The 25,030-nt window shown below is 36.9% G+C and overlaps 3 protein-coding genes and 1 pseudogene across 8 annotated transcripts; 2 read left to right on the top strand and 2 right to left on the bottom strand.

The window, feature by feature from the left end:
• Positions 1 to 12,922: 12,922 nt before the first annotated feature.
• Positions 12,923 to 13,573, top strand: LOC132639290 (probable F-box protein At1g44080). Its single transcript, XM_060355746.1, has one exon. The coding sequence runs from the start codon at positions 12,923 to 12,925 to the stop codon at positions 13,571 to 13,573; it is 651 nt and encodes a 216-aa protein (XP_060211729.1).
• A 506-nt stretch (positions 13,574 to 14,079) lies between these two features.
• On the bottom strand, positions 14,080 to 14,921 carry LOC132639291 (aquaporin TIP1-2-like; annotated as a pseudogene).
• Positions 14,922 to 15,266: 345 nt separating this feature from the next.
• Positions 15,267 to 20,183, top strand: LOC132640682 (protein FAR1-RELATED SEQUENCE 5-like). Of its 6 annotated transcripts, none has more exons than XM_060357372.1 (5): positions 15,267 to 15,632; positions 16,067 to 19,552; positions 19,626 to 19,711; positions 19,803 to 19,882; positions 19,979 to 20,183. In XM_060357372.1, exon 2 carries the CDS (start codon positions 18,037 to 18,039, stop codon positions 19,399 to 19,401), a length of 1,365 nt encoding a protein of 454 aa, XP_060213355.1. In that variant the 5' UTR covers positions 15,267 to 15,632; positions 16,067 to 18,036; the 3' UTR covers positions 19,402 to 19,552; positions 19,626 to 19,711; positions 19,803 to 19,882; positions 19,979 to 20,183. The 6 variants fall into 6 exon arrangements, with proteins under 6 accessions (XP_060213355.1, XP_060213356.1, XP_060213352.1 ...); XM_060357373.1 differs by having other exon boundaries at positions 16,067 to 19,442; XM_060357369.1 differs by having other exon boundaries at positions 16,067 to 19,711.
• LOC132639292 (uncharacterized) lies at positions 16,820 to 17,389 on the bottom strand. Its single transcript, XM_060355748.1, has one exon. It carries the CDS (start codon positions 17,387 to 17,389, stop codon positions 16,820 to 16,822), a length of 570 nt encoding a protein of 189 aa, XP_060211731.1.
• Positions 20,184 to 25,030: the final 4,847 nt, after the last annotated feature.

Genomic DNA, 25,030 nt, shown 5'->3' on the forward strand with positions numbered 1-25,030 from the left:
ATCTACCTTTGGACTTGGAGTCAGTCCACCTAGTTTTCCATGTGTCAATGTGTCACACCCCAGTCCGGATAGGGCATGATGGGCACCCGACCCTTTACTTAGCGCCGAGCCAACCCGCTGGTTCTTGTTATATTCATAATCTCACTGGGCTTTTAAATCACGAACTGAAATGCATAATAAAAGCTTTTTAAAAAAACATCCTTTTCGTCTTTCTCAAATCAAGTAAAATATGTAATCATATGAAATTTGTAACATAATGCATAATGATACATCGACTTGCAGAGCCGCTTGCAAGACTGACATACTATATACGTGACTCTGTCTGCAAAGTCTCTAACATAAATCAATATACCATAACATAGATACTCTGACTCGGCAACACTCCGGAAGGAAATGGAGCTCGCCAATCTAGCTGGAACACCTTCTAGCAATTCCTCTACTCATCTGTATACACCTGCATGGCATGAAACGCAGCAGCGTCCACCAGAAGGGACGTCAGTACAAATAATGTACTGAGTATGTAAGGCATGAATAACACCATAATATAAATATGAAAGGTAACATGGAATAAGAGAGATAACCTGTACATCTGAATGCCTCATAAGGCGGATGTCATGCATGCTTAGCTTTTTTTAAAAAACATTTCTATACATATACATATTACCATGCATGACCATTAAGGCTCGGTGTCATATATATATAGTATCATGCCCGACCATTAAGGCTCGGTGTTATCATCATTAGCCCGCGTCCGGGGCAACATCATAACATGCCCACTGCAGTGGTGTGTACATCTACGTGCCATGCCCGGCCGACTATAGCGCGGCGCAGTGTGAGAAAATACATACATATATATAAAGCATGCATAAGAGCCCAATCAAAAGCCACAACTATATCGGAGTGACGTAAGGTCGGTAGCCTCCGATTGTATTATGGATCAATCATCATCGTTTATCCTACCTTGAAGGAACAAGGGTCATAAGGTGAGATTACCAACAATGAAGGAAATAGAGAAATTGCAAAGTAAGCTCAATCACCTCTTAATAATATCAAGCTCATGTACATGGAAATCTCTATGAATAAAATCATCTCATAATAACATGAAATCCGTTTGCCTTAGAGCTTGGATAAATAAATCCCTCATAATCATCATCATGGTTATCATAAAAAAATTATTCATCTTTACCATCGTGAAAACTTTAAGAGTCATGAATCTCTAACATTCTTGGAAATGAAATTTTTTATGGAATTCATACATGGTTTGGTAGGAAGAGAATCATGCCTTGGAATCATAGACTTCTAACTTTTGAAAACAAAGAAGTTATGGAAGCATTTGTGAAATCGTAACATAGGAATCATGCCTTTGAAAGAAAGGGACGAGCCTTAACATACCTGGAAGACAATTTCTCGACTTCCAACTTACTTCCTGTCTCGCAATTCACTTAAGATCATTCGTAGCCTCGTAATCTACATATACAACGATTCATACTATTGTTAGAATCATCATCATACGCTCGTCTTAAGCCCTTAATTAAAATCCTTTTAGATTCTGTCAAAATTCGGGCAGCATCTCCCCTGTTTATATGCCTAGCCCGAAATTCCAATTCAACAACCAACAACATCAAAAACAATATCCTCAACATTATACAAGATAAATATATGTATTTTCATCCAAAATTCTCTTCAAACCTCAATCCATAAGCCAACACATCAACACAACAAACTATAACTTTTATTCTTGTAAATATTCCTTAATCAATGTTGATAAAGAAAAGATTCAATGATTCATACCTTATTATTACTAAGGTAGCAAGATCTTCAATCTCTACTTGTTATCAAGCTCACTCCAACACAAAATGGAATGATAATCGCGACTACTAGTCGTCCTGACTTCGATTGGTATTCCGCAGCTTGAAATTTGCTCAAAATCCTCAATTCTATGTGAGATTTAAGAGCCCTTTTGATGGATGAATTTTCTGGAAATTTTGAGAGGTTTAGGATGAAGAAAAATGGGGTTTTAAACCCTTTTATAGTAGCCAAGGTTGGCAGTACTGTAGCGGCATTGTAGCAGCCCTGTTTCTGCTTTGTCAGCTCAGTTTGTAACGTTCATAATTCTCTACTCCGATGTCCTATCGATGAGCAGTTTGTTGAGTTAGACACTAGACTCGGCGAAATTCATTTTAGGCTTTTGAAACACCTTAAAACTCCTAATATACTAGGAGATATGCCCTTCCAAAGTTGACTGAAAATCTGCCGGCACTTCTCAAATTTTCGTCAAACTTATTTTCTTTAATTTGCTTGACCTCGAAATCTTCCGAAACTCTCCATACATGATATTTATCATTTATTATACTTGATAATGGCCATGTTCTTGTGTTTCAAAATAGGTTTTTTCGATTACGACTTACGAGATCCTAATTCATCCTTTACTTCATTGTTACATATTTCCCATGGCTTGTACCTTCCAAAACATCATGGGACGTCTCCGATACTCCATTACTACAGTGATGTACGTGGCATGCTCATGCTCTAAAAGTGCGGGGTGTAACAAGTGTATTGGAGACCCTTCTAGAATTGTACCTGTGGATGATGTCCAGGTCACCGAGCAGTTATCTTATGAAGAAGTTCCCATTGCTATTCTAGATAGGCAAGTTCGGAGATTAAGAACTAAAGATGTAGCTTCAGTTAAAGTTCTATGGAGAAATAATGATAGATAAGAAATGACTTAGGAAGTTGAGGAAGATATGAAGTCCAGGGATCCACATTTGTTTCCACTCCTATAGGGGGTTCAGATAGAGCCACCATTATCTTCAGGTACGTAATGCTTTCTTTTTACGATTTCTTGGTTGTGTGTGGCCATTATTGTTGTTATCGTTGTAGCCCTGTAAGGCGTCGTATATTTTAGATTGTTATGACAGAATGGTAGTGGCATATTTGTAGGGGAAACTCTGGCGAAATTTTTGTAGAATCCCTAAGGGTATAACATTCGAGGACGAATGTTCTTAAGGGGGGAGGAATGTTACACCTTGGAAATTTTGTGCCATTTGCATTATGAGTAAACTAATGTAAGCTCAAAGTGGGAATGAAGCCCTTATAAGGTTAAGGAGGGTATCCAAAGATTATAAGTATGTACCTTAAGGTTCTAGAGTCATATGAAGCGGCGGAAGTAAGTTTGTTGAGAGATTGGAAATTGAGTTATGTTTTGGGAAGATTTTATATCATTTGAGTTATACATTGCTTATGATTGCCTTGAGGGGGGGCTATAGGGCCCCTTATTGGTTATTGAAGTTTTATACAAGTTCCAAGAAGGTTCCATCAGGATTGGAGGTCAAACGAATCGAAAAGAACGCATTTCCGTGAAACTGGGGAAAATGGAGCAATATGCTGCTGCATACTCAGTATGCTGGGCCGCATATTGGCAGAAAACTCGCCATTTTGGCTGAGAATTCTGCCCAACACCACCCCCATATTGTGAAGGGAGTATGCGGCCGCATACTCAGTATGCTGAGCCGCATACTGACCGCAACATGGAGCGGTAGGGCTATTTTCAGCCCTTTTTAAATCCCAGAGGACCCCATTTTTCACATTAACTTTCCACACTTATTTCGCCACACTTCTAGAGGGTTCTTGAGATTTCTTGGAGGTTCCATAGCATTCCAAACCTTTCCATATCGTCAAGAGAGAAGATCAACATCAAAACCTCAAAGATAATCTATGGAAGGTGATTGTTCTTGCTTCTCTCCAAAGTTGTGATGAACTTGGTCTTGGAGGGAGTTGACTAAGGTGAAGATACTCTATTATAAGGTATGTTGTTCCTATTATTTATATGATTGAGTTGATGTGAAGGTTAGTCACTCTTAGAAAGGAAAAGAATTAAAGTAGAGAAGCCATAAAGTGTTGAAGTGAAGTTGATGATTGTGAGATGAACTTGAAATGAGATTTTGGATAATTTTGAGATTGAATTGAATATAACTTCTTGAATATGGTATTGTGAATGTTATTATTGTTGTTTGAGAGTTGATTTGTAATTTGGTGGAAGTTGATAAAATAGGGGAGGTGCTGCCCAAATTATGTTAGCTCGTTAATTATACTAGTTTGAACTTAAGAGTATTTTCAAGACTTAACTTAGTATGAATCCTCTTGGATGGAGATTTTGCGGAATTTGGAGGAGAACGATAAGTAGTTAAGAAGACGTAAAGGTATGTTAAGGCTAACCCTTTCTTTCTAAAGGCATGATTTTCCTTATTGTGAATCTATCTAAGATGTCCATAATATCCTACTTCCTAGAAATGCTAGAAGCTCATAACTCTCAATGTTCTCATGATATTGTTGACAAATATTCTCTATGTTGATGATGATAATGATGATGATGAGAAGGATGATTCCATAATATGAAATCAGAGGTACACATATCTTATGTCACTTAGATAGAGTTGTAATGTTTCCTTTGGATTCTCATGTATGTCATAGATGTATATAGCTATTTTGTGACACCGAGCTTATATGTCGGGTATGATATCTATTGCGCACACATCACTACAATTGGGTACGAACAACACCGAGTCTTATCATGACCTATATGGGCGCCACCGAGCCTATATGGCCGAGTATGGTATTATCATTATATGTATATGTATGAAATGTTTCCTTTAGAGAAAGGTTAAGTATGCATGACAATCATATTAAGAGGTATTATGAGGTACAAGTTGTTCTCTTTATCTTATGATATCTTCATGCTTTCATCATGTCGCTATTCATGCCTTACATACTCAGTACATTGTTTGTACTGAAGTTCTTTTGTTTATGGACACTGCTTTCATGCCCGCAGGTAGACAGGGAGACAGACCAGACCCTTTGGCTGCTTCGTCAAAGATTTCATAGAAGTGCTCCATTTTATCCAGAGCTGCAGTAGTTGGTATTTTTCCTTTTATGTAAATACTTGGACATAGCGGGGCTTGTCCCGTCTTAATGATATTACACACTCCATGTAGAGGATCGTAGACAGATGTACATAATTAGATGTTCTATAGCCATATGGATTCACAGTTTGTATTTTATTTTGATAGCCTTGTCGGGTTGTACATATGGGCATGTTTACTGATGTTTATATAGATGTGTATATGTTTGATGAAACTTGTGTCTCTTCAGTTCATAATAAATATGGGTTAGCCATGTGGTTCACCTAGATACGATTATAAGAAGTATGTTAAAAGGTGCTCGGTAGGTTAGCTCCGGGTGCTCGTCATGGCCCTCCGATTGGGTCGTGGCAGCTACTGATTCTGATAATGCAGTATTGCTTCTTACACTTTTAGGCAATCCCATTGATTCTACTGAACTTGTTACTCTTCCTTCTGTTGAGCATGAGATAGAGTCAATTGATTTTCCTATCTTTAGAAATACCAGTTGATCATACTGATACTAATGATGATGCTTCTGCCCCTATTGAGGAACCTTGACCACCTTCACCAACCTCTTCCTCCTAAACAGTCATCATCCATGCCAACTAGACCATCCAGATCAGTGAAACCACCTATATGGCACAAAGACTATGTTACGACTACCAAATCCATTAATTCTTGCACCTACCCCATCTCAAAATATGTCAGCTACTCTCATTTATCTTCTACCTATCAAGCATATTTAAAATCCCTCTCCACTGCTACAGAACCTAAATCTTATAAAGAAGCATCCCAAGATCCAAAATAGATAGCTTCTATATGTAGGATGAGATTTCAGCCCTAGAAGGCAATCACACTCGGAAGATTGTGAATTTACCAGTTGGCAAGCAACGCTATTAGTTCTTGTGGATAAGTATAAAGCTAGGTTGGTTGCCAAAGGCTATACTCAAAAGGATGGGTTGGATTATCATGAGACTTTTTCACAAGTTGCTAAACGGTCACAGTCAGGACCATCATCAGCATTGCAGCCTCTCATGACTAGCCCTTACTGCATATGGATGTCAATAATGCTTTTCACCAAGGTGATTTTGATCAAGAAGTGTGTATGTTCTTACCTCAAGGATTTCACAATCAGGGAGAGAACAAAGTATGCAAACTATTGAAATACTTGTATGGATTAAAGCAAGCTTCTAGACAGTGGAATATCAAGTTGTCCAGTGCTCTACTTGATGCAGGATATAAGCAAAGCTCATATGATCATTCTCTCTTCACTAAGCAATCCAGAGATGACGTTGTGGAAATTCTGGTATATATAGATGATCTCTTGATCACTGGAAGCAACAAACAGCTAACTGAGGAAGCACAAAGCACACTGCATAGGAAGTTCGAAGTAAAGGATTTGGGACAACTTAAGTATTTTCTAGGAATTGAAATACTGAAGTCTAAATGTGGCATTCTATTAAATCAGAGAAAGTACGCCTTAGAGTTGCTTTCAGCAATGGAGCTTGGTGATGCTAAACCTGCTACCACGCTAATGGAATTAAATGTCAAGCTTACAATAGTAGAGTATGACACTCTACTCAAAAAGACAGATGCTACTTCACACAAGGAGATAGAGGATCCAATATTAAATGACATTCACAGTTATCAACAGTTTATAGGAAAACTGATCTATTTGACAATAACCATACTAGATATAAGCTTTGTTGTGCAAGTGCTCAGCCAGTTCATGCAGTGTCCAAAAAGAGCACACTGGGAAGCAGCCTTAAGAGTGCTTAGATACTTAAAGAAAGCACTAGGACAAGAGAATTTAATTAGAAGAAGTCCTATAAAGTGTTTGACAGTGTTTTGTGATGCAGACTGGGCATCATGTCCAAATACATGAAGATCAGTAATAGGTTGTGTGGTGCAACTAGGAGACTTCTGGATATCATGAAAATCAAAGAAGCAACATACAATTAGCAGAAGTTTAGCAGAAGCTGAGTATAAGAGCATCGCTGATGCAGTAGCAGAGATAATTTGGCCTGTAGGATTGCTTAAAGGGTTGAAGATATCAATCTCAATACCTGTTAGACTATGTTGTGATAATAAGGCAGCACTGCAGATTGCATCTAATCCTATCTTTCATGAAAGAATCAAACATAGAGATAGATTGTCATTTTGTAAGGGAGAAACTTAAAGAAGGGTTGATCAAAACTGAATTTGTCAGTTCCAAACTACAGCTTGCAGATTTGTTAACAAAGGGATTGGGAATTAACTCAACACCAGTTCCTTTTGTCCAAGCTTAGCTTTCTCAATGTGTTCCAACCCCACCTTGAGAGGGAGTGTTAGAAACTGGTGTATATCAGCATAGTATGCTGGGTGTATATACTCGGAATGTATATCAGTGTATACACAATGTATACATTTGTTGGCTTTGATTGTAATTAGCTATTGCTTAGCTGTAAAGGTGAGTTAGTTGTATTCACATCACTACCGTATACAAAATATCTTATTTTTTCTCCGGTTCCTTGTTTCTTCTTCAGTTTCCTTCGTGCATGAATTCACGAATAGATGAGATTTGAATCTCATCCATGGAAATCTAAAAGTGCATGTTAAATAAATGCTCTTTTTGGACACTACATGAACTGGCTGAGCTTTTTCGTGCATGTTAGATATCTTATTTTTTGGTGTCTTGATTTATAAATGTGATGAATTTGAATTAATGGTATCCGCATCACTTTACTCATTTAATATTGTTGTAATTAATTGAATTGTAGTACATGCATACGGAGTGGGTAGTCACTACACTAAATGGGTTCATACAGTGCAAATTGGCAGATATCGTCGTACCATTTCTCATTCCATTTTGGGGCATGACATAAATACAAAGTATCTCTATTGAAAAACTAAAACATTAGCTTCAACTTTAGAAATCAAAATTAAAATTTAGAAAGGAGTACTGCATTTCCCAATGTCACCGCGTAAACTTATACTCTACAAAGAACAACTCAACAAATAATGAATACGACAAAATCAGGGCGGTCTCAACAACATTGGGAGTCTAAAGCCAAACTTCAAATAGAGATTTTAATTTATTTTTAAAGGAAAGATCGTCATATATATTTTTATTTAACGTTTACTTTTCTAGCTTTTTCAGATGCAAAGTCATTAATTACTGTTTTATAATCGATTTATTCTAACAATTCCTTTTTCAATTGATAATATATCTAATTCATTCAGTCTCTCTTGAGACATTGCTGATCTTAGATAACATTTTATCAATGTTAATTTTGAAAAACTTCTTTCGGTTGAGGCAACAATTTATATATAAAATACATCTTTAAAGAAAAATTGGGGCCCTAGGCGGTTGCTTTATTGGCCTTATAGTCGATCCACCCGTCAACAAAACAATGAAATTTTAATGATTAATTGTAATTACAAGCTTATCGAACACGAGATGCACTTACGAATAAATATAGTCTATCAAGATTTCGTGTTAAAATTCAGTGCTTCTATAATAGTACTAGTCGTTATGCACTCATATATAGGTGTACTTTGCGTTAATTAATCCAAAATAGAAAAGGATAAAATTATGAAAGACTAATTATACGACATATTCTAAAAAAAAAAAAACTGATTTTCTATTTAAGACGACAATCGTTTTGATATATTATACAAAACAAAACAAGAGTTAATTTTTGAAATTTACAGGCAAATTTAATTCACGAAATTAAATGAACTTAACACTTTTCCAGAAGAAATTAAATTGTCTTCAAAATGAAAAAAACAAAATAGAATTCTGAACCTAAATATAAATGGGAAAAAAAAAATTATACATGGAAAACACTATTTTTAAGAAGCAATGAGATTTATCTCGTATTCCTTTTTTAAGAAGGATTGAAAATGGCTCCTAATTCCTTTTTCAAGAAGGAATAGGTTGCAAAGAGTACAAAGTATATTTTTATGGAACCTTCATCTCCATAATTTGAGTTCTTTTGAGTAGAAAACAGTAGTCTTTTTTTAGGAAAATTTACCTGTCATAGTGTTACACCTCGGAAATTTCCCCGCGAACGTACAATGAAAAGTTGCAGAATTTCATTTCAGCCCAGTGGTCGTAAAATGGAATACGGCCCGTAAAGTGATTTACGGACCGTAAAGTGCCATCATCCTTCAACATTCCAAAATTTCAACTTTCTGTCAAATGCTTCAAATGGTTAAAAACGATTTGGAATACGGACCGTAAATTGAAATACGGCCCGTAAACTGAGTCGTAAACTGCCATGATCTTCAGCCAACCTTTCGGTTTTTGATATGCTTAAATACGGCCGCGAAGGACGGACCGTAAACCAATATACGGCCCGTAAAGTGGGGTTTACGACCACTGTACACCCCGACTGTTGTTCATTAAAAATCAGATTTTGAGTTATTAAAAAGGGACCCTAAGCTCATTTTATTTCATTTCTCACCTACACTGTTCAAGAACTCTCTAGAGTGATCCAAAACACTTCATCCACAAGAATTTAAGAGAATCAAAGGGAGATCAAGATCAACCACATTAAATCCATGAAACAAAGTGTGTGAAACTCAAGTGAAGTTCATCCAAACCAAGAAGTTTCAAAAAGAGGTGAAGTAGGGTTTTAGCGCTAAAGGAAGAACTCCACTCTAGGCTTGTTCCACCACCATCCAAGGTAAGTTTCATGACTTTATCATGTTGTTTAAGGTATTGGAAAGCCAAGATGCTTGAATTGTAGAAAGACATGGAAAATGGGTCTTAAATGGATGAATAGTGTCACAATTGAATGGTAGTTGAATGGAATCATAAATGTTGATGTGTCATGATTATGAATATGTTGTAAATGATGTTTAGACCAGGAAATAAGCATTATATATGAGAAAACGCGATAACGAACTATAACCATAAATGTGGAGAAAATGGAGAAATGGTGGATTTTGCTCAACGTATATGAATGACGATTGTTGATACGATATTGTGAAGTGTTGTTGTAAATGTTTAGGAGTTGAAATAGAACGTGGGAAAAGTAGTAGAAACAAAGGAAATGCTGCACAATTTTTCCTAGAAATAACGATACGTTCTCATAACCGATTAACTAACGTTAATGCGAATTCTCTCGTGAAGGTAGCGACGTGATATTGGAGGAGAACACGTGAGCGATAGCTCAGTTAAACGCCAAAGGTATGTGAGGCTAGCCCTTTCTTTCTATGGCATGAATCCCATGATACGATTTTTCCCCGGACGCGGGAGGCCTGGACGCATGCTAATGTTACTGATTATCACACCACACCTATATGGTCGGGCAGTTTATATATATATATATATATATATATATATATATGATATGCATACGTGAGATGATGATAAGCTTAAAAGTAAGTCAGCATGCATTACTTTTCATGTAATTTCCAGTCAGGTACAGTTGCTCCATACTTGATGCCTCCCTTATTTCCTTGATGTATTATTATTGTTCATGCCTCTCATACTCAGTACAATATTCGTACAGACGTCCGTTTTCTTTGGATGTTGTGTTCATGCCCACAGGTAGACAGGGAGGTGAGCTTGATCCAGATTCTTAGTAGCTGCCAGCTGATTGCGAGCACTCCATTATCCGGAGGTGCTCATGATTATTCTCTTGGTATATGTATATTTTGGGCATGGTGGAGTCTTGTTCCACCTATATGTATAGTATGTCAGTAGAGGCTCGTAGATGCGCAGTGTGGGTAGATGGTCTCACGAGAGGCTTCTATGTATATGTGTATATTATTTTGATGGCCGAGAGGCTTATGTATATAAAAGTATTTTCATGTTCTCAAATGAAAAGATGATTTTCTTATGTCCTAAGCATGAATTGATAAAAGAGCATTAAATGGGTAAGGTGAGTAGTAGAACGAGTCCCGGGTACCCGTCACGGCCCCTAGCTGGGTCGTGACACATAGCTACCTCTAAGACTTATTTATGAATAATAACTACCTTATTTTTTATTTAATTTTTATAGCTTTATGTTTCCAAAATTACATTTCATAACTGGTCCAGTAACTTTTGAAATACATGTACCTCTTTATTCTCCCTCACTACACATTTAAGATTTATCATCTTCTTCAAATCCTAAAAAAAATTCTCTCTCCTCTTTCCCCTTCCCCTCACTGCCGCCTCTCTCCCTCCCTTTCTCTATTTCTAGCCCCTATTCTCCTTCCCCTCACGTACCCCTCCATCCCTTCTCTATCTACACCACCCACGCCGTCGTCAACACCACCACCACCACTATTACTACCATCTCCATCTCCAAACTCTAAAAAAACCTTAAGCTTCTAGTTCTTCAGATCTGAAATCCATTTGCTTCAGGTATTAATGTTAACAAAATGCCAACCCCAGTAAAGTGTAAAATACAAGTTGTCAATTGAGACGTTGAGGATTCTATGCACAAATTTTGGTTAGTGTAATGATGCGTTCCAAAGTTTTCAATTCCACAACATCAACTTGAAATAGACAGTTTCTTAAGAGGCTTCTTCGTGGCCTTAGCGTTCTCCTTAAGGAACTTCAAACATCAAATTCCCCAAATACTTACTTTTTTTTTTTTTAATTCCCCTTTCTTGATTGAATTTTTTCTTTAGTCCTCTGTCTGATTGAAACCTCTTTGTTGGCATGTGATATGAAGCTAGTGATAAGTAATTATCCAAGCAGCATGTTCGAAAAAGGACACTGCAATGCACATAAAAACTCGTAGCTTTTAGAAGTATCAAGGTAGAGTTGTGGTGGTTCGGTAGGGTTTGTGGTTGTGGAGGTTGTATATTTTTTTTTTGTTATAGTGTATTTTTTTGTATTCGCTTTGTATTTCGAAGGAGAAAATGTAGTCATTTTTTTAGTGTATTTCAATGTACTGTTTCAGTATATTTCAGTGCACTGTTTCAGTATATTTCACTATATTTCAATGTATTTCTAATTTACGAAATAATTTCTGATACATTTCATTGTATTCCATTGTATATACGCATACTACAATTTTATATTTCTTAAACAATCAACCATATTTGATTGTATTCCAGTGTATATTTTTTTGTATTTGGAAGTATTTCTAAAAGTGTGGAATTGAGTAATTTGGAGAGAGAAACGTGGGTTGTTATGAAACTTTAGCCGTTATGCGTGATACATGGTTGAATTTAATTTGACTTACCAGTTAAAATGAAAGAAGAGAATATGTTCCATAAATACAACCTATTTTTACTCTGCCAAATTTTGTATTCTCGTGTCTTTCAAAAACGCGAAATACAAGTGAATACAACAAAAACCAGCAAAAAACTTTTGAATGGAGTAATCGTGATAGAAAGACGTTAGCTGTAATGGAACCTCATAAGGCTTGCGTGAATCATAGAACCATTAATACAAATTACCATATAATTTGAAAAAGATTTTTATTGCCATAATTTTTTTTATTTTTTATTCAATAGCCGCGCTGTATTTCGCTGTATTTCACTGTATTTAAAAAACGCGAGATACAACTGAAATACAGCCAAAAGCAGCTACGAATTGTAAATCTTCAACTTGTAGCTATAACTTGTTAGAAACTATTAAAAGGTAGTTGTTTGTGTAAGTTATGGGGTGCAAGAAGAAATTAGTCCAACCAAAGATACATGAACTCTCTATTGATTTGCTAGAGCTGATTTATTCAAATCTTTATTCTTGCATGGACATGTTTCAATTTAGAGCAGTTTGTTCTTCATGGCGTTTAGCTTCAAAGAATCATAAATTATCTCCACTTCTTAAACTACCTAGTCCAAAAAGTGACAACAACATTGCCTTACAAACTTCAAAGAAAATCATGTTTGTGTTGGATCCTCACATGGATGGCTAATTCTCTTGGATAAAAATTCCAAACTTTTTTTGTTAAATCTCTTTGCTCGTACCCAAATTCCACTTCCCAATTGTTCCAATATCACGAAAGCTGTGTTATCTGCTAATCCATCTCACAACAAGGACTACATAGTTATGAGCATATACAATAGTTCATATTGTCTTGCATTCTTTAGGCATGGAAATCAAGAATGGGGATTATACTAAGATGTATTTTGATATTGTTTTTGCTGAGAATTTTCTTTATGTGTTAAGAGAAAAAGGTTCAGTTGATATTTGGGATTTTAATCAAGATAGTTCTTTTCCAAAGAAACATATGAGTGTCCAACCTAACGGTCCAACAAAATTCACAAACTCTAAGAGATACTACCCAATTGAGCTATTTTCTGATACCCTTTACTTAGCTCTGTCATCTGATGATATTTTGTTAGTTGTAAGGCACATCGGTGAATTTGTTACAGAGGATGGAAGAGCTATACATGAGGGAGAATGTGATGACTCTATTTGTCCCTATAGAACAGTTAAATTCGACGTTTACAAAATGGATATGAATCGCGGAAATTGGTTAGAAGTTAAATCTTTGAATGATGGCATTCTACTTCTTGGTGGAAATCAGTCTTTTTCAGTGTTGGCTAAGGATCATCGGGGCTACAAGGCGAATTCTATATACTTCACGGATGATTATTGGGATCGAGTAAACGAAGATTATTTATATGGGGGACATGATATGGGTGTGTTCAGCTTGGAAGATGGATGTGCCAAACAATTTTGTGAGATTGGTTTGCAGAAACTTGAACCACCCCCGTTTTGGGTTTTTCCTGATTGGTGACGAATTGTTTCTTCACTGAAGTAATTTTTGAATTAAATGTCAAGTAGTGATGTATAACATAGAGCATTTATTAGAAACTGTATTTACCTCTGTTTGTTGTTTAAAGCTTAGATATTTTCCTTTTCATAATGAAAGCAGTTGTACGTAAAAGATATCGCTGACTGTATCCGAATATACCAAATTAATCAGATTCCATAAAGAAGTAACCTTCATAGCTTGTATCTAGAGAAGTAGCTACAAAATAGTTTTCTTCTCGGAGATGAGAATATGATCAAATAATAATATCTACGACAGATATAATTCTCATTTACAGGAGTTACTACATATAAGAACCCTACAAGGAAATGGTAGAGCAATAACTTCAAATGGACAAATAAAGGGATTAAAAAAAAAATGAAAGAATGTCATTCCTAGTTAGGATTCCAAAGCTTGTGACCTAAAAGAATTTTAAACCCCCTCTATCACCATATTTTTAAACTCCTCTTATGGCGAGGAGATTAAACAATTTATATAATGCACAAAAAGTCATTTTTAATTTTTCTGCATGGTGTCATTTTTTGACGAAGGGATGCAATTGAATCTCCTTCAATGAAGTTGGCTCTGTTGATGCTAGTTGGGAGCTGCTCGTGATTAGTGTTATTGGGGATGTAGGTGGTTACATAGACCAAAGAAGCAATGGTAGCATCAACGAATGTACTGAGCCAGTAAAGCCAGTGGTTGTTCCATGTCCAACTAACCACCGCTTGACCAAAGGGCGCAGCAGGGTTCATTGTTGCACCATAAAAGGCACCACCGGATAAAATATTGGCACCAACAATGAAACCAATTGCAATTGGGGCAATGATCACACTCAAGTTACTCCTCTTGGGGTCAATTGAAGTTGCATAAACAGTGTAAACAAGACCAAATGTTGTCACAATCTAAAAAACAACCGCGTTTCATGGTGTTGGAGCGAATGGAGATACTTCTGCACCAACAACAGAATACTTCAGGAGCAAGCATGCCAAAATAGATCCAAACAATTGAGCAATCCAATACAAAACAGTCCTACATAAGGTGATGTGACCTTCCACAAATTAAAGGCACCAAACGTGACAGCAGGGTTTACATGACCTCCAGATATGTTTGTCGCCACTGAAACTACTGCGACTAGAGCAAATGCATGGTTTATCGCCACAACAGTCAGCTGGGCTTGCAAGTTGCCGCTCGTCAACCTGGATGATGCGGCAAAGCCCTCAGCGGCAAAAACATAAATAAGCATGGAAATAAATTCAGCTAAGGCAGCCTTGAGGGTATCAGGATGGGTAGCCTCTTTCAAATTTCCAATGACAATTCTTGAAATCGACATGTTTTTTTTCTTGAAGATGAAAAGGTTTATGAGTTAATTAGCTGCTACTTAGTACTCTTTCGTTCTAGCTCTTGTTGCTCTCTTTCTAAATAGGCCTCTATATATATAGTTGATAGACTAAATAAGAGCATGAATTGAGTAGACTGAACTGTTGGGAAAAACCCTTCGCATTTACATAGTAACGAACTACTACTTCATTAAACTAATGCTGCACGTGCATTTCATTTTACTATATATTTTAATATTTTAATTTGGCTTTGCTAATTTAGGGAAGAAGATATATTCTTGAGAACACTACAGAAAAAATGGAAGCGGCTCATCTCCAGTACTAATCCCCTCCGGTGGGTCCACTGCACAGTTAATATTGAGACATCTGTCCACTTTTAATCTAATGGTCAGCATTTAATTAACTAAAGCAGCCTCTCAAATCATGGTTAAGGCCCTGATTTATCCTTTCCCTTGCTGGCAGCATCAATTTAGCCTAAAATCTTGCTAACCAAAATAGAAGCATCCGAAAACATTGCTGGAAAATCTTTCTCGTTGGAAAAATATTTTCTTACCACGAAAATCATGGAAAAACAGAGCAAAAATCAGCAAGACCAAAAGATTAAATCATCTAGATGGTACAACTACAACCAACGATCGCAAGAAAACGGAAGACCAGTTGATGAGCAAAATTTTTCCAGAGATTAAGTGACAATACCAAAACAGGTTCTTCTCCGCTCTTGCGCTATTTTTTCTACTTCGAGATCAAATACCTTTGTTTCTTGTGATTCTCGTGGTGAAACAACCAAAACGAACAAATGTCTAGAATGTGTTTGATAAAATGTCTCAATTAGGTTGATGGAGAATTTTAAGTAAAAAATGGATATCTGAAATAGTGAGAAGTTGAGATACTTAAAGCACAAATAGCAAATCAAATGAAGGTCACAACTTGTTCCACGTAAAGTTTTCATATTAATCTTAAGAAAATAATGAAGTTCACTAATTTTAGGATGTGATAGTAACAGAACCTTTGTTAGGACTATTTTGAATAGTGAACTCCATTGTTGGTAAATTATGGATATGATAGCTAGATTTAAATAATTTTTTCTAAAATTTAAGACTAAAGATTATTTGTCTTATTTATACTTTTTGTAATGTAGATTTATGGATATCGCATCAACTGAGTCTCAAGGTGGATGTAATGTGCTAATAAAACTTGGGATGGCATTTGACTCGGATGAGCACGCATAAGACTGCTATAATGAATACGCAGCTTCAGTTGGCTTTAGTATTAAAAAAGAATATGCTAATAAAAATAGAGTCCATGGGTATGTGACTTCAACAAAATTTACATGTTATAAAGAAGGTTATAGAAGCACGGACAAACGAGATTCGAAGGTTCAAAAGCACAGAAACGAAACTAGGATAGGGTGCTTAGCTCATATTACTATTAATCGTCAATTGAGTGGAATGTTTCGCATCATGTCATTTGAAGAGAAACACAACCATCCTCTTGTTGATTCTTCTTTAGCTCATCTGTTACCATCTCAAAGAAAGATAAAAGTTGCTCAAGCATATGAACTTGACTTATTAGATGATTCAGGAATATATCCTAAAGCTTTATTTGACTATGCTGCTCGTCAAGCTGGAGGACAATATTTTCTTGGTTACACAAAGAGAGATCACAAGAATTATCTTAGGGACAAAAGACATGAAAATTTGAAACATGGAGTGGCTCGTAGCTTGGTGAATTATTTTGAGAAAAGAACACTAGAAGATCCCGCTTTTTGATTTTCTTTACACTTTTGTTTTTGGTAATTAAACTTTATTAATCACCAAAGTAGGCATTACAATTCAGAAGTAAGTTTACACATCTTACTTACGTCTAATACAGAAGTACCACAATTGCTAGCTTAGAAAACAAGGGATTGTAAAATATGATGCAAACTAGGTGGAGCTCTAACACAAGATACATAGACTATCTCCTTAGTCACTGCTTCCCAATTTCTGCTCAGCTTTTTAAATATCGTCATATTTCTCTCTATCCAAATAGCATGGACAATCTCTGTACTCAACAGTTTGAAAACCTGGGCTCTCTGCGATTTACCACTTGCGTGTTTGATTATCCATAGCTGATGTTGCTCCCATGTAGCTGGCTGGTAGCTCTGCATTTGTAGCCATTGTAGGACCCTGTTCCACACTGCTCTAGTGTAAGAGCACTGGACAAATAGATGTTCTCGTGTTTCATCATAGCTTTGGCAGAGGCTACATTTAGGCTCTACCTCTATACCCCATTTGTTGAGTCTGTCAGCTGTCAACAGTTTGCCTAGTAGGTGTAGCCACATGATGAACAGTGCCTTGGGTCGAGCTGCATTGTGAAACATGATACATTTCCATGGCACCCTAGGTATATTATCAAGGGCATAATAATAAATCTGCCTTATCAAGCTTGTGCTTTTCTTGAATTGCATCTGTGATACCATTTCCCTAGACTCAAATATTTTTCTAATCATCTAACAAGCCTGTTTAGGCACTTCCATAAGCAGCAAATATTGGTTCTTTATATAGTAAGCGTGAATCCACCTTATCCATAACTTGTCCTGTTTATGCGCAATGTCCCACCACTGCTTGCCAATAGCAGCCCTGTTCCATATTGACAAGTTAGTGATATTTAAGCCTCCTACTCCTTTTGTATTACACACCCTCTCCCATGCTACTAATGTTTATTTTGTGATATTTTCTGTACCCGACCACATATAGCTTCGGCAGTGAGCTTCTATCAGCTTCAACACTTTAGTAGGAATGATGAATAGCTAGGCCCAAAAGGCTTGGATCCCAAACAACACAGATTTAATAAGTTGCATCCTACTGGCATATGACAATTTCCTAGCAGTCCATGATGAAATCTTTTGCAGTGATCTTGTTGACAAGGGGTTGCCATTGTATAAGGGATATTTTTCGTGTAGACAAAGGGACCCCTAGGTATTTAAAGGGAAGGATACCCACCGAGTAACCCAGTTTGGTGAGAATACTTTCTTGTACCCTCTGCTCGACACCCCCAAAGTATACTGCACTCTTACACTTAGATGATGATAATTTGATAACTAATGTATTCTGGGCTGATGCAAAGATGATAAGAGATTTTAAGATATACGGAGATGTTGTGTCTTTTGATACAACCTATAGGACAAATAAAGAGTATCGACCCTTGGCACTGTTTGTTGGTTTGAATAATCATATGGAAATGGTTATATTTGGTGCAGCTCTGTTGTACGAAGAATCAACTGAATCATTTGAATGGCTTTTTGATGCATTATTTAGCATTATGTCTGCAGATAAACCACAAACATTCATGACAGATCAAGATCCCGCAATAGTTGCTGCTGCCGTATCAGTAATGCCAAATACATATCATCGTCTATATGTGTGGCACTTGAAAAAAAATGCGTTTAAACATCTTAACCATATCTTTAGAGCTAATTCATCATTTCTTAAAGATTTTAGCAGATTGCTTTATGACTATGAGTATGAGGATGATTTCTTAAGTGCGTGGCAGGATATGCTTGAGAAATATGATCTTGGGGTTAATAGTTGGTTGAAAACTACGTTTGCTATAAGGGAGAAATGGTCGATGACGTATGGAAGAAATATTTTTTCAGCAGGTATGCGAAGCACACAATTAAGTGAGAGATTTAATGGATCTTTAAGGGGTTATTTGAAATCTGATTTGGATATCGTTCAATTTTTAAAGCATTTTCAAAGATCAGTTGATGATAAGCGCACCAATGAGAATAAGTCAAATTTTGATATGACTCAAAGAATACCTATTTTAAAGGTTAAACTTCCTTTATTGATTCATGCTAGGGATGTATACACCCCAACTATATTTGACATGTTTCAAAATGAATGGGAAAGGTCATTACTTGTTTCCGTGAAGGACTTTCATGATGAAGGAGATTCGTGTACATACAATGTTGGCACTTATGGAAGTGCTAAGGAGCACGCAATAACTGTCAAGAGATCAGTAACTCAAGTTTCTTGTAGCTGCAAAATGTTTGAGTTTGTGGGTATACTATGCAGACATGCTTTAAAGATCCTTGATTTATTGAATGTAAAGGATATGATTCCTGCACATTATATACTAAAGAGATGGACGAAAGATGCTACAAACATGCATGAGATACATGCCAATCTAGTAGGAACAAACTCTGATCCAAAAGTTGAAATTATTGCAAGGTATAGACATTTGTGTCAAACTTTTGTCCAAATTTCAAGTGAAGCTTCTGAATCCAAAGAAGGGTATGAATTGGCTGCAAATTGTACGAACAAGATAATTGCAAAGTTAAATGATGTAAAGAAGAGAAATGAATCACATGAAGAGCCGATTCCAAGCAATAATATCCAAAATGAACCAAGTGAGACAATATTTGTTAATAATACAAATGTTCACAAAGGTGACTGGGTTAAAAAGGAAGGAGCCAACTCGCCGCTCTAATACTCGGCCAAAGAGTTTTATGGAAAAGGCCCAGAGAAACAGTAAGACTTCATTTCCAAAATTTCCTCTTAGCCAAACTGACTAGCAGTTTGATAACTTTTCATCTCTTCAAGTCCCATGTCCACCTTTACCAGATGCATCAATAACTATGGTATCTCACGTCATCTAAATTTTTTCTTTTTTATTATAACATAAGAACTTATATTTGTCCTTCAAATAATAAGGAGCTGCAGAAAGAAGCTTTCGTCCATGGTGCCCTTCACAATTGTCTCAAGGATCTTCCCATGGAAGTTTGACTCAGCTCTTAAGAGTTACGTTAGTGAACAAAGTTTATGATGATTTTCATTTCTAATAAGTAATGCTACTCATCTCGATATATGTCTCTTTTTAACTAATTGCAGGATATTTCATTTCATGATTTAAACAAGAATTCTCAACACTGATTATGACAACTTTGAAAAACGGAGGTTTCATGGTGATGGTAATTTCTGCAACCATAGTCTTGATCTCAAATTTCAGATGTGTGCTTCATTATTATTTTTATTTTCTAACACAATAACTTGATTTTGCTCCATAGGTTTTGTTCGAGAACGCGATTTGGCATCCTCTGTTAATGGAGTTGTTTATTTTTTACATCAAGGCTGCACTTATTTTATAGTGGAAAATTAGCTTGTACATTGAAAATTCTTTTGTATAGCATTTGATCATATGTTGAAATTTAATAAACACAATTTTTAATTGAACATGGTATATATAGTAACCATGGAAGCAGTAGCCAGAAATGCTTTTGTCCAATAGAGAGTGATTAATCATAGTACCCTTTACTATTTGGCTGAAGCTTCTCTTGTTTATGTTTTTAAATTGTTGTGTTTGGCTGACAGAAGCTTTATGCCTTTGTTTTGTTCTGTCTTATTGTTTTAATCAACTTCAATGGTCTCTTGAACAACGTGATTGGATTGCGAAGAAGAAGAAGAAAAACTGTTGCAGATCATTTTGTCACTTGGAGTAGCACATATATACTTCTATCTTTCAAGTTGATATACCCGATAAACCGACCTTTAACCACTAAATCCGTAACGATCTTATATCTTATTTGTTCGGTTAGCGGTGTAGTACATTTAAGAACCAATAAGCTGAATCGTTATGCACAAATATCCAACCGATTTGCTACAAAACGATACCGCTCTTATTATTCTTAAATCATTACAAACAAAAGTATCATAAAAAGAAATTAAGAGTAGCTCAAATTCATCGTAGTTTGACGTTACACATTGAAGTTTGAATGCAATATAATTTTCAGCTCGTATTGAAGATCAATCTTTATATAATATCCTTTAAATAAACTCTTACCAATCTCTATATAGTAAGAGTTACTAGAAGTATGAATATGGTACATGAAAAATTCAAGTTGATAAATTATGAAAATGAGTTTAATCTTTGTTTTTGGAAAAAAGCATTTCTGTCTAAGCAAAGGAAAACACGTTTGCTTTCATTTTGCTATTAAATAAATTTAGGATATTTGGTTGTAGGTAGCCAGTAGAAGCAGCAAGATTTTAGGCTAAATTGATGCTGCCAGCAAGGGAAAGGATAAATTAGGGTCTTAACCATGGTTTGAGAGGCTGCTTTAGTAAATTAAATGCTGACCATTAGATTAAAAGTGGACAGACGTCTCAATATTAACTTGTGCACTAGACCCACTGGAGGGGATTAATATTGGAGATAAGCCAGCTCCAGAAAAAACGTTTCTTCGAAGTTCAGCATTTAATGCATCATGGAATTTATCTCGTTAGTTCTATCATTTATATGAGAAAGATTTAATCTCCTTTCAATTCTAGTAGTAATTATCTTATTATATGCCAGCAAATCACGTGGTAGGTTTTATATTTCACAAAGGTAACTGTTACACCCCGTATCATAGAACTAAAGTTAGACTCGTATCATTAGAGTTTTAGCGGAAACTTTGAAAGTTTGTACGTGTTGCAAAAGTGGTTGATAGGCCTACTTTGGGAAAACATAACCCCTTCATTTATTGAGAATTTGGAAAAGGTTCCATAATGAAAGTTGTAGTACGAAGAAATACCTTTCCAGGCATATAAGGATCAGGCCAATCAGAGTTCGGAGAAAGGAGAACCTGGGGTCCAAAATACCATTGTTATAAATTCAACACTTAACTCGAAATTTCATTTATCAAACATTCCAACTTCGTTCTAAAGCCCTAAGCAGTTATTTTCCTCCTCTCCTCATTCTCCCACGTCAAGGTAAGATCGCTCAAACGATTCCTAAGTAATTCTAACATTAATTCATGATAAGTAACATGAGTCTTCACCCAAAACATAGGATTTCCAAGGTAAATCCTTCTCAAGCGATTCAAGCTAGGGTTTTGGTGTTTTTGTCAGAAAAGCAGTTTAGTTCGTTGGATTGGAGCGATTACAGGTATGTGAGGCTAACTCTCAACGTTGATGATTCTCCCTACGACACCGTTCATTGACTATTACAATTTGCCTTAGAATTACAGTTATATCTTAGTCCATGAATAGTTGCAGAACCTCTATCATTTAGTTTCGTAATTCGTTCGTGACTTTCATTTTGAATGTTGTGAACTCAGAACATAATCTATATAGACTCGTATTTGATAACTATGAATCTCAGTCTAGAAACTCAGTATGCTTAGAAATAGTTAAGGCTTCAGACCTATAATCAGTGATTGAATCCATGTCTCAATTTAGCAATGTTCATTATTCCAGTGATCTCAGTTTCTTAATGATAATTAATGAATATTGAACATATGTATTTTTCCCGAGGGCACAGTCTCATGTATACGTATACTTGGCCGAGGCCATTGATTGACGTACTTACTTGGCCGACGCCACCGACTTATGCAGTTATATTGGGCCGAGGCCCCAGATATGATTAAATAAATTAAAACAGGTGAATTCATATTCAGAACAGGGAGTACCTATTACTTTACTTCTTTTGTTCTGTTCAGTTATCAGTTTTAGTTTCAGATTATATATACATGTTTATTCACTAGGGCTGCCCTTTCCTGAGCATCCCACTTACAGTTCTTTCCTTCAGTTGCTTTACATACCAATACAATTCAAATATTTTGAAGTCCCTTTTGCCCGAGGCCTGCATCTCGCGATACAGTTAACGGTTTACAGGTTGACGATTCTGCTTGCTAAGACATTCTCGTATCAGCAGCTTGGTGAGCCCCAGTTCCCTCGGGGCTTTATCATACTTTCAGTCTTCACAGTAGATCAGTTAGTGAGGTATGTAGGGAGCCTTGTCTTGGTAAACAATTAGCAGTTTAGTACTCTTTAGATGCTTCGTAGACTATAGTCCAGTTAGTAAGATGTTTAGGTCGACTACTTATTCAGACTTTCAGACTTATTTAGTATTTTCGTATTTATGATATCTCAGTCAGATTTTAATAGAACAGCATGTGATATTGTTATTTCCCTATTCAAGTATGTTTGATATCACATGTTAATTCAGCCAGCCAGTTGGTTCGCTCGATCAGATGCAGGCAGGCACCGAGTGTTGTGTTACGCCTAGGTCGTGGTTCGAGGCGTGATAAAGCTTGGTATCAGAGCCTAGATTCAAATTTCTTAAGTAGTCTATGAGGCCGTGTCCAGTTGGGGCACTCTTACGTATGTGTGCGCGCCACACATGTAAACAGTTGACTATTAAGACATCTAGGATTGTCTCACTTCTTTCACACTCTAAATCGTTCAATTAGAGCTATGCTTTCAGAAATCTTTCTAACTCGTGCGAATTACGTGTTTCAGAAATGCCTGCGAAAAGAAAGTACACTAACAGGACTTTAGCTACTAGCCAGAGGGCTACGGCTGATGCCGCTCAGGAAGAGAACACCCAGACCCAGGGAGCCACCTTAGTTCTTGCACCCCCACCTACTACCAAAGGTCCTGCGGAGGTCCTAATTACTCCGCCTCCTAGTGCTTCGGACATGGATGTCAGGAAAACTATCCGGTTGCTTACCCAGATTGTTGTTACTCAGGCTTTGAGGCAGGGAACAGGTGCTATTGATGGGACAGGTAGTTCTAGGTCTAGGGAATTCCTCAACATAAAACCTCTAGTTTTCATGGGATCAAAAAAGAAGAGGATCCGCAAATCTTCATTGATGACATTCAGAAAATATTTCGAGTGATGTATGCTACAGACACAGAGGTAGTAGAGTTTTCTGCATTCCAGCTGAAAGATGTTGCTAACGCTTGGTTTGAAATATGGGAAGAGTCCTGAGGAGAAGATGTCGGTCCTGCGACTTGAAAAGAGTTTGCAGATACGTTTCTTGAGCATTTTCTACCCATTAAGGTCCCAGAGGCTAAGGCTTTAGAGTTAGAAAGACTCAGACAGAATGAGATGAGTGTGAACGAGTACTACCTTAAGTTTGTCACTTTAGCCAAGTATGCTCGGGAGATGGGATGTGATATAAGGGGCCCGAGTTGGGCGATTTGTGTTGGGCCTTAGACCCGACCTGCATGGTGATGCTAATATAGCTGCTCGAAAAAATGACATGACCATTATTAACATGGTTGCCTTTGTTCAAGGGAATGAAGACATGCTATAGAAGGAGAAGGACAGGGAATTCAGCAAGAGAGTTAAGTCTGCAGGGAATTTTAGCCATAGGGGATCTCAAGGAGGTGGTAATTGCTAGTTCTTCAGGAAACCAAAATTAGGACTTGCTCCATATTCAGCTAGTGCACCAGTACAGAGGTCCAAATTTAATAAGAACAACATAAGTTTCAGCGCGGCAAGGTCGCAAACACAAGCCAGTGTGGATTACCAAGGTCCTACACACCTATTTGTAACAAGTGTGGGAAGAGGCACCTAAGGGCGTGTCATTCAGGCACGGATGGTTGCTATGGATGCGGTCAGCAGGGCCACTTCTTAAGGGATTGTCCATCATCAAGGCAGAATAATGGAGGTAATGTAGCTCAGTCCACTAATTCAGCAGCCCCTCGTAACCCTCAAGCCTAACAAAGGCGTGATGCAGCAAAGTTTGGTAATACATGCGGTGATCAGAGCCGCTTGTATGCGCTGGTAGGCCGTTAGGATACAGAAGCTCGTGGAGATGTTGTCACAGGTATGCTAACAGTCTTCACCTTTGATGTTTATGCTCTTATGGATATAGGATCCACCCTATATTATGTAACCCCGTATATTGCTAAGAAATTTAGGGTAGAACCAGAAAAGTTGTGTGAACCCTTTGAAGTGTCCACTCCAGTTGGGGAATCAGTTATAGCTAGACATATCTATAGGGGTTGTCCAGTCAAGGTGTATCATCTATTCACTATAGCAGACTTAGTAGAATTAGAGATGGTAGATTTTGATATAATCATGGGCATGGATTGGTTAGAGTCCTGTTATGCCACAGTGGGTTGTAGAATCAAGACAGTGAGTTTCGAATTTCCCAGTGAACCAGTCTTAGAATGGAAGGGTGATGCAGTAGCACATAAGGTGTTACACCTCGTAGTTTCGTCGGTTGAGATTCGTTAGGTGTTAGTTGTCCTAATCGTGGAAACTAGTGTTACCTTCTAGGAAATATGAGATTATATGTTCCCATATTATGGTTATAAGGGTTTAAGCTCATGAAATAAGCTATGGAAGG

The sequence above is a fragment of the Lycium barbarum genome, chromosome 5 (genome assembly GCF_019175385.1).
Source record: "Lycium barbarum isolate Lr01 chromosome 5, ASM1917538v2, whole genome shotgun sequence".
Classification (NCBI taxonomy): Eukaryota; Viridiplantae; Streptophyta; class Magnoliopsida; order Solanales; family Solanaceae; genus Lycium; species Lycium barbarum.